Source organism: Cynocephalus volans, chromosome 16 (assembly GCF_027409185.1).
Source record: "Cynocephalus volans isolate mCynVol1 chromosome 16, mCynVol1.pri, whole genome shotgun sequence".
In the NCBI taxonomy this organism is placed as follows: Eukaryota; Metazoa; Chordata; class Mammalia; order Dermoptera; family Cynocephalidae; genus Cynocephalus; species Cynocephalus volans.
The window spans coordinates 35,730,884-35,748,712 of NC_084475.1; the positions used below are offsets into that span (position 1 = coordinate 35,730,884).

Here is a 17,829-nt window from a genome sequence, read left to right on the forward strand (position 1 = left end):
TTCCTTCACCGGGTCTTTGTATCATTCAACCAGCCCAGAAGCAATAAGACCATCCTGTGATGAGTCAAAGAATACAGCATTTGGTCAATCGGTTCATCAGGCCTAACCAAATAGAAAGATGCCCCAGAGTTTAAAAAAAGATAAAGAAAAACAGTCTTGCTGGAAGCTAGCCTGTAATAAATCCTAAATGGCATACAATTTAGTTTTCTCCTGAGAAACTTTGAAACTGATGAATGCCCTCTCCACCCCCCCCCCCCACACACATGGGTACTTCAAAAAGTCCATAGAAAGATTTGTATTATCTTTTAATTCTATTTTTCCATGAACTTTTTGCAGTATCCTCATATTATTTAAATGCAACTAGAATAGGCACAGAATGAGTAAGCATTATCCTTCTAAACTTATAGTTACAAATATTCACTTACAAATTTAAAGGCCCTGGGATTATCTCCTCTCCCTGCACTGCACTCAGACTAGTGAGCACTACTCAGTTTTATTTTGGTTGAGAAATTTCAACTAAAGAAAACAAGGTACAAAAGCCTGGGAAGTTCAATATATAGTATATTTTTACAGCTGTAAGAGCTTCTCAGTACAGAAAAATACCAGACCTTAAGTACATACACACACACACACACATATACATATATATACACACACACATATATATATACACATATATACATATATACATACACACACACACATATAAATATGTATGTGAGTTTGTCATACTGGGAAAGGCATCAAGGAAAGAATTGTTTTTAATAAATCTTAACTAGTTTCAATGCTGGCACAGTGTCCAAAATGTAATTTTCCCAGGATAGAATTAACCTCTTAGATAATGCACAGATCAAAATAAAAACTTAATGCCCTTGTGTTGCTAACCCTAGTTAACAATCAGATTAACATGTAAATGCAAACAAGGTTAATCTAATATTACATAGAGCAATTGAAAAATATATGTATTATATGGTGAGCAATCTATAAATAATTTTTAAAGCCATATTTTAAAATATATCTATATTTCTATGAGGCAATAAAGTTTAGGCTAAGAATATATAAAAGATATGTTCAGAAAACAGCTTCATCATACTATATAAAATATATATGTAAAGGGTAGAATACATGATGTAAATAAATTACAGTTATAATTATCTGTTATAATACAGAGGTGGAAAGTAGGCTACGTGACAACCTAAGCTGGAAGTAAAACTAAAATGTGACCATTTTAAAATCATTGTTAGATATTACTTCTGTTTTTACAATCTCTGTTTACTCTCTTCCCTCTATATTAAGTACTCCATGCAATCTTCAGTTGTTAAATTAAATATGGGAAGACACATTTGGGAGTTAAAAACAATCACCCATGTGTCTGTCTTTATCCCTTAAGTTGTTAAAGGACTTGCAGAGCAAATAATAGTACATAGATGTGTAAAGCAGAGATAACACCTACATTTATCCAAGGAGAACTGAAATATGGGGCAAATTTCATATTTATCTGCCCAGTGGATATATGAATACAAGTTACTTGGAATCCTCATCTTATCCACACTGATAACACTTCCAATATCCCAGCCCCAATTTCTTGACTCCTCCCAACTTGCTAGACTTCACCTGTTCTCTACCTGGTCAGCCCACCTGCATTTCCACACCTTGGACTTTATCATCAAGCAGAACAGCTCGAACTAGTAGCTTAAAAAATACATACTCTCCAGGATGGCTTTAAAATTTTGGCTTCTACCATCCTTATCAAACTGACTGTTAGCTTTATTTTGAACTTAAATGCCTCTACGCCGCTCTATTCCTTTGGTCCACCAGTCCTATTTAGACCCCACCATCTTCCTCACTGCCTGGACACTGTGGTCAATAATTTCAAAAATGGTACCCCTTGTATTCAAGAACTACTCATCCCCTATCTTCCCATAGTCTCTCTTTTTGCTTTCTTTCTCCCTAGTAAATTCTAACTCCCTGCTTTGTCCTTTTCTAATCTCGGGCTCATAAGCATTAGTGAGAAAAGCATAAGGAAACACAGAACCATTAAATGACTGGTTCATTTTTTCATTCATTCATTTAATCACTACTTACTGAGCAATGACTAAGTAAAAGCAGCAAGTAACTTCATTGCTATTTGGCAATTCTTTTTATAGTCATCAATCATTGATTTTTATCAGAATTTCCTAAAAATGTTCCAAAACTCTGAAGCACCAGGACATCAATTTCACCCAGTCCCCCACCCCTTCTCTGCAGGTGGCCTTCACCTCTTAAGTGACTAATAAGAGCGAGGCCATTCTACACGCATGCTCACTTCCTTTCCTCCCCAGCGTGAACTCCTGACTCTCTACTCACCTTTCATTCCTCTTTAGTCTCCTCTTTAGACTTACTCCTCTCAACCTATGACCTTTGTGCCATCCCAAGTGCCCACCGTGCTTCTCCTGTGCCACACAGTGCTCTAGGTGCTGGGGATACAACACAAATGAGGCACCACCCTGCTCTCGAGAAGCTCACCAGCTAGTGGAAGGGTAGGTGTGTTCTTACACACACATGCACACACATACACATACAATTTGGGTGACTACATCATTTCTCTTCCAATCTTGGACATATTTGAGAGTTGAAAGGGAATGTGAAAAATGGGGGCGAACTGATTTAACGTAGGTTAAAAAAATGTTTTTAAACAAGATATATAATAACTGACATTTACTGAGTACAGCAGTATGTGCTAGGTACTATTCTAAGTACTTTTAATTAATCCTCCCTCACAACAATCCTATGAAGGAAATACCCTTATTACATTCTTTTCACACATGAAGAAGCGAGGCCCTCAGCGCTTAAGACACTTGCCTAGAGTCCCCAACCAGGACACAGCAGTGTTAGGATTCAAACCCTTTTGGTTCTCGAGCTATGATCCTGACTACTCCCACACTGCCAAGAAGGAGAGGAAGGGAGCAAATGTGGGGAGGTAGGAAGGTACAGGCAGGTGTGCAATGAGGAGTTTGTGCACTCGTTTCTCTGCTGCCCCACAAGGCCACTTCTGCTCCACGAGTCAATCAGGCATTGCGCTAAGAGCACTGGAGACCTTGTAACCTGCCGCGTCCTGCTGGACGCTCTCTCCTGCACTTCTCACTACGACCCTGTAAAGGCAGCAAGCACCCTTTCTTCCTGTGGCTCGCTCTGCACCTTCATGGCCTCCCTGTCCCCTTCCTCTCCGCCCTTGCTCCCTTGCTCCCCATGTGAAGACATTCCTCTTGTAGTAATCCTATGCACAAAATTCCTCTTCATGCTTCCTCTTGTAGCAATCCTATGCACAAAATCCTATGCACATCCAAAGCTTGGTTTATATGAAGGTAGATGAGTGCTGATCTTTACTTCTTTCCCCACCTAAATTATCTTCCATCTACTGGACAGTTCTATCTGCGTGCCCTTCATCTACCAACAAAACTGATGCTGATCATCTCAATTATATGTGGAATCTCCAGGTGGTGGTGGTGAGGGGGTCGAGAGCACAGAAACAGAGGAGGACGGGGGTTACCAAGGGCGGGAGGGGGAAGAAATGGGGAGATTTAGGTCAAAGGGTACAAACTTACAGTTACATAGAATGAGCAAATCTAGAGATCTAATGCATAGCAGGAGTGCTATAGTTAATAATATTGTATTGTTTATTGGAAATTTGCCCAGAGACTAGGTGTTAGGTGTTCTTACCACAAAAAAAAAGAGAACTATGGAAGGTGATAGATATGTTAATTTGCTTACCTGGAGTAATAATTTCACTATGTAGGCGTATATTAAAACATCATGTTGTATACATTAAATATACACAATAAAAAATAAATTAAAAAAAACTAATGCTAAACCTTTTTGTTCTCAAAAATGCTCCTGCAGACCGTCCTAATTCTACAAATGAGTCTGCCTTTCTCCTGGCCCCAAGGCTAGAAACTTTACAGTTATCGTCACAATTTCCCTCCTCTTCCCCCACCTCTATTTAGTTACCAAGCCACGTTGAATGCACATCCACAAAAAGCTCCAAATCTTTCTGATCCCCGCACCAGTCAGTTGCCAAAAAATAAAAGTTCCAAACCTTTCTACTGTCACAGCTTCTGTTTTCATGACCAATAATCTTTATCAGCACAACAGCCTCTCTGCCTCCTGTTCACTGTGCACATGGCTACCAGCAACTCCCCCCGACATGACTGGAGCACATTCTACACTGCCCAGAGCTCCATCACTATTTGTCTTACTGAAAAATATGTACATGGTAGACCTTATGTTTGTTGAATTAACAGGTTGTTGTCTCTCCTCAAGGATCTTCAATATAATTTCTTAGCCTACATAATAATGTTGAAACTCCCTGGCGTAGGCATTTAAAGCCTTACATAATCTGATCTGTAGTGGGGTTTTTCCTTGTCTCACATCTGCTTTCACTTACTCTAGTAACAGCATCCCATTTTCCTCTGGGGAACTGTCCCTCCCCAACTGGTAGACTGCCCATCAAAGGTCAACATCTCTCTCACTTCCAGTGTGGACATGTGACCCAAATACTGTACCCCCCTAAACAAAGTGATTTCCCCAAATGTGGGGATATGACCCCACTCAACGATCAGGATCAACTGGAGTCTTTTTCAGGGCTTAATCTCAATATGGGGTAAGAGAAGTACTAAGAATCACACGAGCTTTGCTGCTTTATGGAAAGTGCCTGTCTGAGAATGAAGCTAATACAGGGAAATGGAGAAATAGCTAACATGAGCACTACCTCTGGCTTTTCAACTGGACAGTCCCACAATCACTTTTTGAAACTCTTGGATCTACATGTGTTTCGCATTCTTCAGATGCGAAAAGTACAGCAGGGCGCATGTTATATACACCTCTACTGTATCAAGGATGTCATCCTCACAATCAAACTCACTAATATTTCTGCAATGAAAAAAATTAATTAATTAATGTTAGTTAATTAATGTCCTAATTAATGTTAGTTTAGGTCAGGATAGGCTTTGCCATGAAGAAGTGCAGATGGGGTAAGATTAGGTTGCAAAAAAAGTTCAGCTTCTGTTTTCAGAAATGCACATAAAGGCCACAAATTCCCCGTTTCCTTATCTGCTTGTCTTTTAGTTTTATTTAAGCAGAATGAGTTGGGTTTTGAACACTTGCACCCTAAAAAGTCTCATCTACATTCCTCATGGGCCTATCTACGTTTCAGTTTTATTTCCCACTACTCTTCCATTCATACTCACATCGGAGTCAAAAAAGGCTAGTTTGATTCTTTAAATAAAAAATCTTGCAAACTCCATATTGCATATGCCTTATACAGCAGGGCTGTCCACCCAGGAGAGGGGGAGCCTTAGCTGGTTGATTTCCTTGTTAGTTATCCCAGCCACACATCTGTCTCCATTGTTCTTAGGAGAAAACCATAGTTATCACTACCCTCTTATGGGAGAATCAGGTGCAACACTGAGTCCTCTCCCTTTCAGCCCTGTTATACCGACGCAATCACAAGAATCTGGAAAATCACAAATTGCTCCACTATAGGAACCCTCATTAACCGCAGCATTCTCTTATTTTCCTTTGAGCAGCCTTTGCATCTCCACGGTGTTTTTATAATGCTCCCTATGCCTTATTTTAGCTATAGGCAAGGTACTTCAAAAAGTTCATGGAAAAATAGAATTAAAAGATAACACAAATCTTTCCATGAATTTTTTGAAATATCCTCATGTTCACCTTCATCATTAGGGCACTTGATTTCCACAGCAACCCTGTGAGGTAAATGCAGCAGGTTTTATGGTCCCCGATTTGAAAAACAAGGAACTGGGGGTCAGGTTAGTTAATAAAAGGAAATACCCTGGAGTTTCACCCAAACCTGACTCCTAGTCTTGTTTACTTTCTGGTCTCATTTTCCTCCTAAGATTAACACAAACTGAAGAGTGTATTGGCATCGATTATTCCTCCTTAGTATTCTTAGATGTAGAGATGGAATCCATTGAAACTAGTGAGAATACTGCATAAGTAATTTCTCTGTAAACTATGTGCAAATTTTATTTTGATAAAAATAAAAATTAGGGCTGGCCAGTTAGCTCAGTTGGTTAGCGTGCGGTGCTGATACGTCAAAGTCCAGTGTTTTATCTGTACTGGCCAGCCACTGGAAAAAAACTGTTTAATTAAAAATAAAAAATAAAATAAAAATAAAAATTAACAGATATATACACATATATGCATGTATAGATGTATGTATGTATCTGCTAGCATGCATGATGTCTACAAGCATTCATTTTTACCAGCCAGAAAACCAAAGTCGGCTTGTTTGTCACTGAATCCAACCTGAATGAACTGAGTAATAAGTCCCAAAGCACAGCGATGCCTGGAGATATTTCAGCCTTGGGGAAAACCCAGGCACTGCTTCACATAACTTAAACAGACAACAAAAATACCCCTCCCCGCCCAGGGGATATTTCTGGGTCAGGACTCCCTCTCTCAGCCAAAGAGTTAGATATTGCTGGACACTTTCCCAGCATACTACCCTGCTTCTCTGGCTGACCTTTAAGGTTAAGACCTCTGGATAAAAGCCCATGAAATCTAGTGATAAGGCAAATTCAGCTGCCCTTGGGCTCACAAAAATGCAGTTTTTCATTTCAAATAGACCCTCAAAATCCCCAGTGGCCACATACAAGCCATTCCTTGCATATGAGGTTAATGCAACAGACCCACCATCATCAGGCCATGCACTCTGAATTGCTTTTTCCAGTAAAGTTTCCTCTGCTCTCCTTCCATTTATCTCATCATGAAAAACATGCATGTATGAGTGGCTAGCGGCAGTCAGGGCTGAGATTCTTGGGCATGAAGAGTTACCCTGTGCAAAGTCAGACACACGGGTCAACCTAGGACTACAGCATCAATTTATTCTTCTGCTACAAAATGCCTAAGAATCTACAAGGCGAGGTAGTCCACTCCCCTACAACCCATCAGACTAGCCATGTTCCCTGTTTCCAATGCCATCCATAAGCACCCAGAACTTGCTCCCACCCCACCCCCACCCCTACTGTTTATCAACATTTCAAGCATCCCATCATATTACTCACAGGTCAAAATTAATCGGCAGAGTGGGAGGCCTTAAGGACATCTCTGAAGAAGATTCTTCCAGCTAAAATATCTCTACCCATGTACTTGGAAAATGCTTCTTCAAACTTTACTCATACAAACTACGTTCGGAATTAAACAAAATATAAATTCATACAAGATTTAACATACTATACCAAAGTAAGATGCTTTATAAAATAATCATTCTTCAGATATTTCTCTACCCTCTCTTCCATGTCCAGTAAGCTTGTCTCATAGTATTTACTGGGTTACTGTAAGGATCCATGAGGGAAGAGGGTACTGCCATACGAAATCAGCCATAACATCTGGATGCCAACATAAAACTTGTAAAACTATTTTAAATTATTAGTTGAAATGGAAAATCATTTTCCCTGTCTACAAAGCTATGATTTAGTTCTTCTAACTTGGCCGCCAAAATTTATTTTCCTGATCACATTTTGCATCTTCCATTTTAAAAATGTCTTCCTTTTTCCACATCTAAATAAAGTTTAGATCTCACTTATTTCAACTTTTGCTTAGATTCAAATTCAAAAAACTTTTCACTGCAAGCCTAACTATGTGCTGAGCAATGCATAGTTGACTCACTCTATTATCTAGAGATTTATCATTTTACAGATGAAGGAACAGGGGCTCCATTAACTTCAGTGACTTTCCTGTTTTCACAGCCTCGCAAGTGGCCTCTCCAGAGTTTTCAAGTCCACAGGCTGTCAATCGGGTCTCCAGGTAAAATATTTTCCCACTATGGCTTGCATTTGGTTTTATCCTTCTGCAGTCTTGTTCAGGATAATTTACTTGGTTTGAGGAGGGGTTTTTTGCTATTGGTAATCTCAGGCTTGGAATCAAGGATTGTAAGCAACTCGCATAAGAATAAACACAACTACTGCACATGCAAGTAATCTGTTCACAGTGGACATTCTCCCTGAATTCAAATAACCAGAAATTAACTCTTCTTTGTAGATGCAGTCCATACAAAGGTCCACAATTAACAATATGTCAGGGCTTATTTCTTCATGTCATTTCAATTCTCTAACCCACAGGCCACTTCCTCCCTGCCTGAGCAAGCCAAGAGGCAGGCGTACCTGCCCTCAGCCAGCCTGGCAGGTGCTGGTCACCCTAGGTGTACTACGAGGGCTTGTAATCAGAGCTTGTAAGGGAAGAAAGGCAGGGTATTCTACAGCTGACACTACGCTATATGCTGGCATGACAACTACTACTAACAACAATTATGGTTAGGTGTCCTTTCAGAATTTCAAGCATAACCATTCACAAAATATAGATACTTTGTGAAAACCTACCAAAATATAATGCTATCTCTATAACCAAAGGCAAGAAATCCTCATTATTGTTTCCTTCTAGAAGTCAAGCATGTCCTTTTTGCTTGCTTCCCGTGTTACTCTGCACAACCTATCTCTCACAAACAGAAGAGGCACACTAATTCTTTTCTGAAGAAATTTCCGGGCAAGAAATTTTACCTCTGGTGACTTTTACATGCTAAGATGCTACACAAAACATTACACTGATATTCTGAGTAGACGGTCAAGACTGTACCTTGGCTGTGGTGAAAGTACACTGTACTTTCCTTACCCGGAATGTCATACTGAAGATATCAAAAATACTACCAAGATAGTAAATGACTTCAGCAATAATAACAGATTTTAGTTCCAATTTGCAACATGTGAGATGAGACCTCAAGCCCCAATGGGTAAAAACAGGAGAACGTTCCAGAGACATTTCCAAATTAGTTACTGCCCTCAACTGAACCACAGCTGATTTACTGATGGAAAGGAAGAATAACAAAGGGATGTCTAAAGTGTTGAAAGGTCAGAGCAGTAAAGGATGAATAAGAAATACATTTGGCTCTTACAGTGTAATGATATTGCATGTGTAAACTCAATTTAACACCCCAAAGACTTAGCATAGGCTTACGGTCCTTTGATCTACAGAGGAAACGCTTTACACTGTAGACGAGCTGATCTTTTTTACACTGGTTATGGCATCAGTTCAAGGGGTCCTCTGTAACCTTTCATGCAGTAAATTTCCCCATTGGCGTTGTAAAAACCGCAATAAATAGTACTTGGCAGACGAGGTTGCAGGACACTGTAATATTGGCTTGTGCAAAAGTGAGTTGGGTGATGATTTCTCTCCAATTTCTTAGATATTACCAGATTCTAAAATATCTAAGTTCTATTCAATGGGTTCAGAGAGATACGGGTGTTTCTGCCCCTGCAAGTGAGGAAGCTTCTTAGAACCAAGCAGTCCTGGTTGTTTAAACTAAATATTTGTGAATTAAGAGTGGATATTTGCTTTCAAGAGTGGATATTTGCCACTAAATCAGAATTCAGGGAAATGGGAATTTTACTTTCTTCCTCCTCCGTCCCCCCTCCCCCCATGGGTCAGGATTCCCTAAAAGGCCGGATCCACGGTTGGGGGGACCTGGACCACAGAATCCTAGATTTGAATCATGGCTTTGCCACTGTCTGGCTAAGTGACTCAGTGGGGGTCAACTTCTCAAGAGTTTGGGTTTTCTCTTCTGCTGTGTGTGAAGTAATATTCACCAAACAAGGTGGTTTTGAGATTGAGAAACAGGTTCAAGAACTTATTCTTCCAAATATGTCTGGCATATGGGCGATGTTCGATGTTAGTTGAACCTAAGAGATGCGTCTTTGGAAAGATGAAGGCGACCACTCTCGGTGTCAGCCTTCCCCGTGACACACCACCGGCTATATACACAAAGCCCAACCTGAAGCTCATGCAAAAGACTTGAACGGACTCTGTTTTCCTCCAAAGTGAAGAAGCCAGTAGTATCCTAAAAAGCTGTTAGAATGGAACTCTTCTACAGATGATGGGCACTTAGGCCACACAACCCCCGGCTGGCTTCCCTTCCTTCCGGCCCCGGGTGGGGACGGGGAGGCTTACAAACCATGCCCCTTGCCCTGGTCTTAGTCCTTCTCAGGACTGGCTTCTCTGGCATGTGTCCTCCGTGCGGGCGGGCAAAGAGCAAGACGTCGCGCTCCTGCTCCTCTGAACCGTCCTACGCCCCTCAGCTGCTTGTAGACGCGGCCGCAGCAGCTGCGCCTCCTCTCCCCGTGCCGCGTCCCCCAGGCAGTCGAGGGGTCCCCGCGTCCCCGGACGTGGAGCACAGTGGCATCACAAACCGTCTGTGCTCTCGCGCTCCAGCGGCACCAGCCGGCACCTTCCTCTCCCTTCGCCCTGGCAGAGCACGCAGGGTGCGTGCACCCCGAGAAGTTCCCAAAGCGCGCCTGCTGGAAGGGCGCCCCCCTCACCTGCGCCTCCCACCCCAGCGGACTCTGAGCCACCCCTGAGCCGGGCCAAACCCTCGTCCGGGGCCAGCCCCAGAGAAGCTTGCGGGGGGGCACTTTCTGGGACTCACACTGCCCTCTCCACCCCCGATTTCGCACGGCGGAGCAGGGGGGAGCCGGGGGGGGGGGGGGAAGGGAGAGAACTGGGCAGCCAAGACCACTTAGACCGGAGTACCTTCAAATTGGTTGCGCTTCTAATCATCCCCAGAACATCACCTCAGTTCACTGGCATTTGCCTCCAGCAGGGCAGCTCTGCCGACAGCCGGCGGCCGGCACCCCACAGAAACCCCGAGCCCCTGCTGCCGGCGCAGCTCTCACCCCACGGCGCCGCCTCCGGGCCCAGCACGTTCCGCCCCGAGGGAGGGAGCCCTGCGTTCCCGGAGCAGAAGCTGAGCAGCAGTTTCGGGAGCTTCCTACCTCCCCTTCAACTCCCCTCCGGGAGCCCCCCGTGGATGTCACGCAAGGCCAGGAAGCGGGGAGGTCTCCCCCAAATCTGCGCTCACATCGGGTCCCGCCCCCTCTTTTCTCCCGCCTCCTTCCTCCTGCCCTCCAGCTCCAGCCCCCCGCGCCTCCAGCGTCTCCAGCGCCCAGCGGTTCTCTCCACCAAGAGGAAACTTCTTTCTCGGTTAAATTCAGGTCTCAGCAGGAAAGGCTTTCCCTCCCCAGGCCCCAGCCCCCCACCCCGCACTAGCAGCGCGCGCCCCCCCTATCTGTCCAAAGACCTCATTTCCCTCTCTCCCTTCGCCCACCCGCTGAGACTTTCCTCGGGCTAAGAGACCCTCCAAGTCAAAAGGTCCGTTCGGGTCTAAATCCATCACGGGGCACCCCGGAGTTTTCCAGATACCCTACCTGTCCCGCGTGGCTTGTAAAACAAACAAACAAACAAACAAGCAAACAAGTAAACAAAACACGAACCCGGCAACTTTGGTGTGTGTGAGTGCGCGCGCGAAAGAGCATCGCCCAAGAGCCAGGGCGACAGCTGCAAGAGCACATCTGGAAGGGGGGAGGGGGCGGCGCGGAGGGAACGGGAAGCCCCCAGAAGCTGCAGGGTCGAAGGCCCCTCCCGCCCACGGTTCCTTACCTGTCCGATGTTGATGAAGCCGTACTTGCTGGCGATGCGGTTGGCCTCCGGGAAGCCGCCGGAGATTTTGACTGCCCAGTGGTTGGTGTAGACGCGCGTCCGGCACACGGGGAGCAGGCAGCCCCCGAGCAGCGCCAGCACGCACAGCAGGTCCAGCCGTCCCGGGCAGCAGCAGCGGCTCCTCCAGCCCATGGTCCCGGTGCCCGGCTGCTCCCTCGCTCTCTGGCTGGCTCCGCGCACTACGCGGCGCGCACAACTAACTTCTCCGGCCTGGGCCGCCCCGGCGCGCAGCCCCCGGGCCGCCGCGGCTCGCAGCCCCGGGCGATCGGCAGGAGGCGGCGAGCCCCGGCAGGGAGCAGAGCAGCGAGCCCCGCGCCGGCTCCTAGACCATCCCTGGGGCTGCGGGGACCTGTGCTCCCCGCTCTCCGGCCCGCGGGTCGGTCGGCGGGCGCTTCTCGGCTCCGGCGCAGGAGGCGGCTGAGCGGGGCGGGCGCCCTCCGCAGTTGGGTCTCGCCCGGCTCGGCTCCCGGACTCGCTGCCGCTCCTCCCTGGGCCCCCAAGCGGCCCGGAGACAGCCGGCGGGGGCGGCGCAGGCGGCGGACGGGTGCCCCCTCTGCTGGCCCCGGCTTCGAGCGCTCCCTTGCTCGCTCCCTGCGCTCCCTCCAGCTCCGAGCAGCGCGCTGAGAGTGTGAGTGGCAATGGCAGCAGCGCCTGCTCTGCATAAATGACTCTCCCGCCCCTCAGCACCCCTCCTTCCCCACCTCCCCCTCCTCCTTTCCCTCTTCCTCCCTCCCGACGGCGGCCGGAGCCAGGCGCCAACCAGGTCCTAGCGCCTCCGGGTTGTCCCAGCTGTAACCTCCAGGGTCCCGGGCGGCAAAGGCGAGTCTTCCCCAAGGGTTGAGAGGGGTGTCCCGGGGGGCGTAGTTAGACCCGCGCTTCTCCCCTCCCTGCTGGATTTGTATGAATTTACCGCCATTTCCCGAAAGACTAAAGATACGTACACGCCGGTGCGAGTTAAGCGCCCTGAAGATTCATTCATCCTCGCCCTAAATGGCCTTAAACCACTAAGCATTTAAGGAAGTCATTTGCGTGTCAATTGCCGAACAAATAACTCGAGATTTTCACTTCGTTAATTCTTCATGCTTTTCAGCAACTGTTTATTTTACACATTCTGCTTCGGAGAGGAGCTACCAACACAGGACAGTAAGTGGCATCGTATAAAAGGCAACCACCGTGGCTCCAACGCCGAGCCTGTTGCCTGCTGACTTTGGAAATCGGCGCATCCGATACTAGGCAACGCCACCGGGAGTAAAATTCCAGCCGTGGAATTGAGAAAAGATGTTTCTATGAATATTTGGTATTCAAGTGCATGCAGTTGTTGGGCCAAGGCAGTAATTTCATTCATTTGTTGGACTGCGTCTGATGAGGGCTTCTTTTTCTGCACCAAGGGAAGTTTTCCAACTTTTCCAAGCACAGCCTATAACAATGTAAGACTTTAATATAAAAAGGACCACAGAAGAAGTTCAGAAATATGTGGCCGGGCCACTTTCCTTACTGTATCATGCATTGTGACTGCAGAAGGCAGGAGCGAGCCCAGATTAACCCTCTTTTCGCTTGTCATTTACAACCGCCCTGCCTTTTCGGAGGGGAGAGCAGAGCACAGGGGTGATTTACTGTAAGAAGAAAAATTACCCCTTATGAAATAATTCAACTGGCCTCTAAAGTATTCACTGTATTCCTATCTACCCCCTCCCCCCGCTTTCTTTTTCTCTCCTCCCATCCTCTGTTATCTTTCCTCCTGGCATTAGTTAAATGTGTTTGAGATTAATTAACCCACCAAACCTATAGCTTCTGATAATAATTCTTTTATCTGAAACATACCTGCAAACTTAAAATTCTGCTAGCACTAGCATTTTGTGACATTTTACCCATAGTATAAGGTATGCTATGTTATTTAATCTTGAAAACAAACCCACAAAATAACATTATCCCCACATTACTGATGAAGAAGCAGAAAATCAGAAGAATTCATTTGCATAAGGGCACATATTTTATTCATTTATTTGTTTGGCTGATTCAACACATCTGTTTTGTTCATGTGCCAGGTATTGTGGAGAAAGGGGAGGGGAAGGCAGGGGAGGCACAGAAGATTAGTGGAATTCAGACTCTGAATACTCTAGAGTAGATGTGGTTTATTGTTATTATTTGTTATTATTTATAGGTAAAGAAACAAAGCACTGTGCTTGGGCTTTGGAGTGTTGGTACAGTCTCACTCTTGGCCAACCCCTTTGGACACACCTCTTCCTCCCTTTGCATCCATGGAATCCAGAAAGTTTGCAATTAGATCGCTAGCTGCCACCCTGACCATCTGCATCTATGCATAGGGACATTGAATTATCCCTCTAGAAGTTGATGGATTTCAGATGGGATGAGAAGAGGTCAATCAAGATCCACATCTCAATACACACATAAGGGACAGTCAATTTTTTTCAGAATTGTGGACATTTTCTGTTAGGTGGGAGGAAAAACCTGTCTGTCCACGATCCACAGGAGGGTGGCCACAACACAAGGTATGAGTCAGATCTGAAGCAGGGCCTATGGATTTCTCTCTGGGTCTCTGGGGCCATTATTGTTTAGGATTACAAAGGCAGCATAAAATGCTTCTTTTGAAAGCCTTGTTGCCTCTGGGCTTCAACTTCTGAATGGAATGAAGAGGAATCACGACACCTGGTCTCCTGAAACTTAGAGGTTGTTTCATCAGGGTGACAAAATTGCTCATTAATATTTTTTTTCTTCATGGTGTCTTTCTCTTTTTCTTTCCACTAACACTCTTGCCTTCTGCAAGTGTGCCTGCTTGGCACACAAAAACATAACATTCATTGCATTGAGCATAAGAGAGAATTGGAAAATGAGGTAGGAAGTGGGCAAACCACTTTTCTGCTTTGTAAACCAATCCCTGGGCCAGCATTTAGCTTACTCAAAAGGCATATTCTTCCATTTGGATGCACATATACTTAAAAGGGAAAAACCTAGTTCTGCTTTTTGGTTTATTTGTTTGTTTGTTTTGGCAGCTGGCCAGTATGGCAATCGAAACCCTTGTCCTTGGTGTTACAGCACCTCACTCTAACCAATGGAGCTAACTGGCCAGCCCCTTTAACCCTGTATTTTTTTAAAAAGATTTGGAACTGCCATTCATCTGTTAAACATATGAATGTAGAGTCAGTTCCTCTTATCATCCATCGCTTTTGCAGTTATCTTCCAGTTCAAGCATAAATGCATTCTCAAAAAGTGTGATCCCTAAACTTAAATGATATCAAAGAAGTTCCTCTCCCATTGATGAACAGGCACAGTGTTTGCTGCTTTTGGATCTACCTTAATGTACTCACTAGCTTCCTTGGATAGAGCCCCATTGGCCAAGAAGAATCTTCCAGAGAAGGATCAATAGCTACAGTAAAGAACTGTCTTATTTCATGACTTTAGGTTCTGTTAGTCCTGACGGTCAGCACTATTACAAATACCTCAGTAGCAAAGGGAGGAGGAATGGATGGAGTAGTAGCGGTTAGTGCAAAACCATCACTAACATTAGAAAAGAAGCTGAAATCCAAGTCTTGCACAAATGCTTCCTTTCTGTATGCAAAGAAGAGCACTGCAAGATTTGACCCTCGCCTCTCCCTCTGTAACGTGCCATATGGCAGGAAACCAGGAAGTTTGAAATTTTAGTCTGCCTTATACTTCCCAACATATTTGATAAAGAGGCCCCTCTCATGTTTGGCCTCTCTGCCCAGGTCCAGTACAGCCCTAAAAGAAAATTTTAGTGAAATGCAGTGAACAGAAACCTAAGCAGTTTAGCAGAAGTGAACCAGAACTCCCTAAGGACCCGTTCTGAAAACTGGAATTACTCTGGGAAGAGTTTTCCTTATGAGATACTTCATTTCTTCTGCTACATCTTTTGCTGGAAATTAATCTTTAAAATATCTTCTAACCTGAGATTCTCCAAACTGATGATAAATTGGTAATAGATAGTTTGGAGCTGACCAAGGGGAAAATACCACTGGACATTTCACTGCCCAGTGGAAGAGTTACCAAGTCTATGGGATTTTAAACAGATTTCCAGTATATCAAATTCAGAACTGGCAGTGAAAGTTTATCAAATGAAATGATGATGATAATAATAAATTATAGTAATAACTACCATTTATTAAGCACTAGTTATATGCCAGGTACTGGGCCAAATAGAATTTAGAGCTGAAGAGACCTTAGATATCATATAATCTAATTTCTTTATTTAATAGACAAAAGTACTGAGACCAATAGAAAACCAGTTTGGAGGACATTAATCCTATCAGGGAAAAATAAGTTAACAAGTAGAGGAGTAATATAAATAAAACAAAGGAAAGGCTGCCTGAACCAAAGATGACGTGTGCTGTGAACCAAAGATTACCATTAATCTAACTTGCATACCTGAATTAATAAAATAAATTCAGTCAAGAGAATAGAAGCTTGACTTGACATTTCAGATTCCTTTGGTGTTTAACCACCATCACTTCAAATATGATTTATGACACATATGAGCCTAGGACAAGAGTTAATTCAGGGCTTGGTGTTACATTTATTGCATAATATTTTAATAATGGGACACAAACAGTTGACTAACATACTACAGATTTCAGGAAGCTTTCGCTCCTTCTCTGACCTGTTTAAAATTGATTTAGGTTAGCATAGTTGATCCTTTTCGGTGGACATTTAAATTCTACAAACTGGTTCCCAAAAAGCTTTCCAGTTGGAACCAAAGTGTGAAGGTTGTAGGTGATTTCTTTGAGGTATATAGGAAGGAAGTGACACCAACTTCCTGTAACCTTCCAACTTCTGCCTCTTATCTCAGAGAAGCATCCCCTTCAAGATGGATAAGAGGGATGGATGTAATGTTCCTCATCTTACCTCAGACTCTAATTCAGAGGGAAAGCACAGGAGAAATCAAAGGAATAGACTTGGGTCTTGGAGCTTCATCCACCAAAAAAAAAGAATGGGTCCTATGTTAATGGCTGTAGTAGCTCTCACCCAAGAGTGGTGGCCCTTGCCCATTTTGTGGTGCCTTTGGACCCTTTTCATGAAAACATTTAATTGGCTCTTATATTCTTAAGATCCCCTCAGAGAATCAGAGGTTTAGTAACTACTGACTCAGCCATTTGATCTTGCTTAGGAAGACAAAGTTAAACAGGCCCTAGAATTAAAACATTTTTTGAGTCCAGAAAGTAGCTCTAATTCATTGGTGCCAAATGAGACATTCTAAATCAAAACATATTCAGTATGACTTCTGCTTGTTAATCTGAAGCAAGATAAATTATGACAAAATTCTTTTGCAAACACCCTGTGTGAGCACATCCTTTACATTTATTACATTCCCACATTCCAGAAGCTGCGTATCCAGATCACTCATCACTCACAGTGTGTGACGTGACTTTATTCCTCCCACTGTGTATTCAGGATGTAGTTACTACACAGCCATTGCACAGCTATTGTTTAAGCATCTCTCTGCCAGCCTCCCCTACCTCCACTTCAGATTTTAGCAATATATGACCAAAAAACCAGATATCTTTTGTTTCCTTTAAGCCTTAAATTCGTGGTAAAGGTGTTTATCAGTAAGCTGTCCCAGAGCCAAACCCCACTGCAATAGTTTGGCTAGAAGAGAAGTTCAGTTAAACTTATGCCAAGAGCAGCAACTCTCCATTCCTGTTATGTACCTAGAGTGGCAGCGAAGTTCTATTTTCAAAAAGCTGACCCTATGCTTAGGAATAATTCATTGATAAAATTTTAGTTTTCTAAAAGCTAGTGGAATTCAGTTTAGCAGAAAGCTTCTCAGAGCTTTCAGATTTTAAAAAGTGTAAGATTTCCCTGGCTCTGTGTTTACAAGTTCCCTGTGACAACTCAAAAACAGATACTGGGTAAAGAAAAAACAGACCCCAATTTAAACTCTGGCAAATGTTACCCTTTCAAGTTCTGTGACTTAGCTTCCCCAGAAATCCAGGAACTCTAAATCACTGGAGACCCTAAGACAGGCCTCTCTCCCCAATTTTCTCCAAGTATGAACAGTGGAAGCCTACTTCACAGATGTGCTAAATAAGACAGTAATATAATTTTACTGTATAAATGCTAAATATTGCCTTTCATGTGTGAAGAGGAGACCAAGGTCTCTGAACATACTATGCATCATAGTTAGGGTTTGGGTGAGAAAAATATCTTGCTCTATTATTGCTGTTTATTTATTTAAAAATGATCAGAGCATTGTTTTGAGATCTGGCAACATATTGAATTGTGAAAGGTGAGCATAGATTGAATTCTGCATGG

General features: G+C 43.9%; 1 protein-coding gene across 1 annotated transcript in view; it reads right to left on the bottom strand.

The window, feature by feature from the left end:
• Nucleotides 1–11,676, bottom strand: part of PCSK5 (proprotein convertase subtilisin/kexin type 5) — a 399,384-nt gene extending 387,708 nt beyond the window's left edge. Inside the window, exon 1 of the mRNA XM_063080405.1 lies at nucleotides 11,485–11,676. Coding sequence (XP_062936475.1) covers nucleotides 11,485–11,676 — 192 coding nt within the window. The remainder of the gene's footprint in view (nucleotides 1–11,484) is intronic.
• Between the last annotated feature and the right edge of the window lie 6,153 nt (nucleotides 11,677–17,829).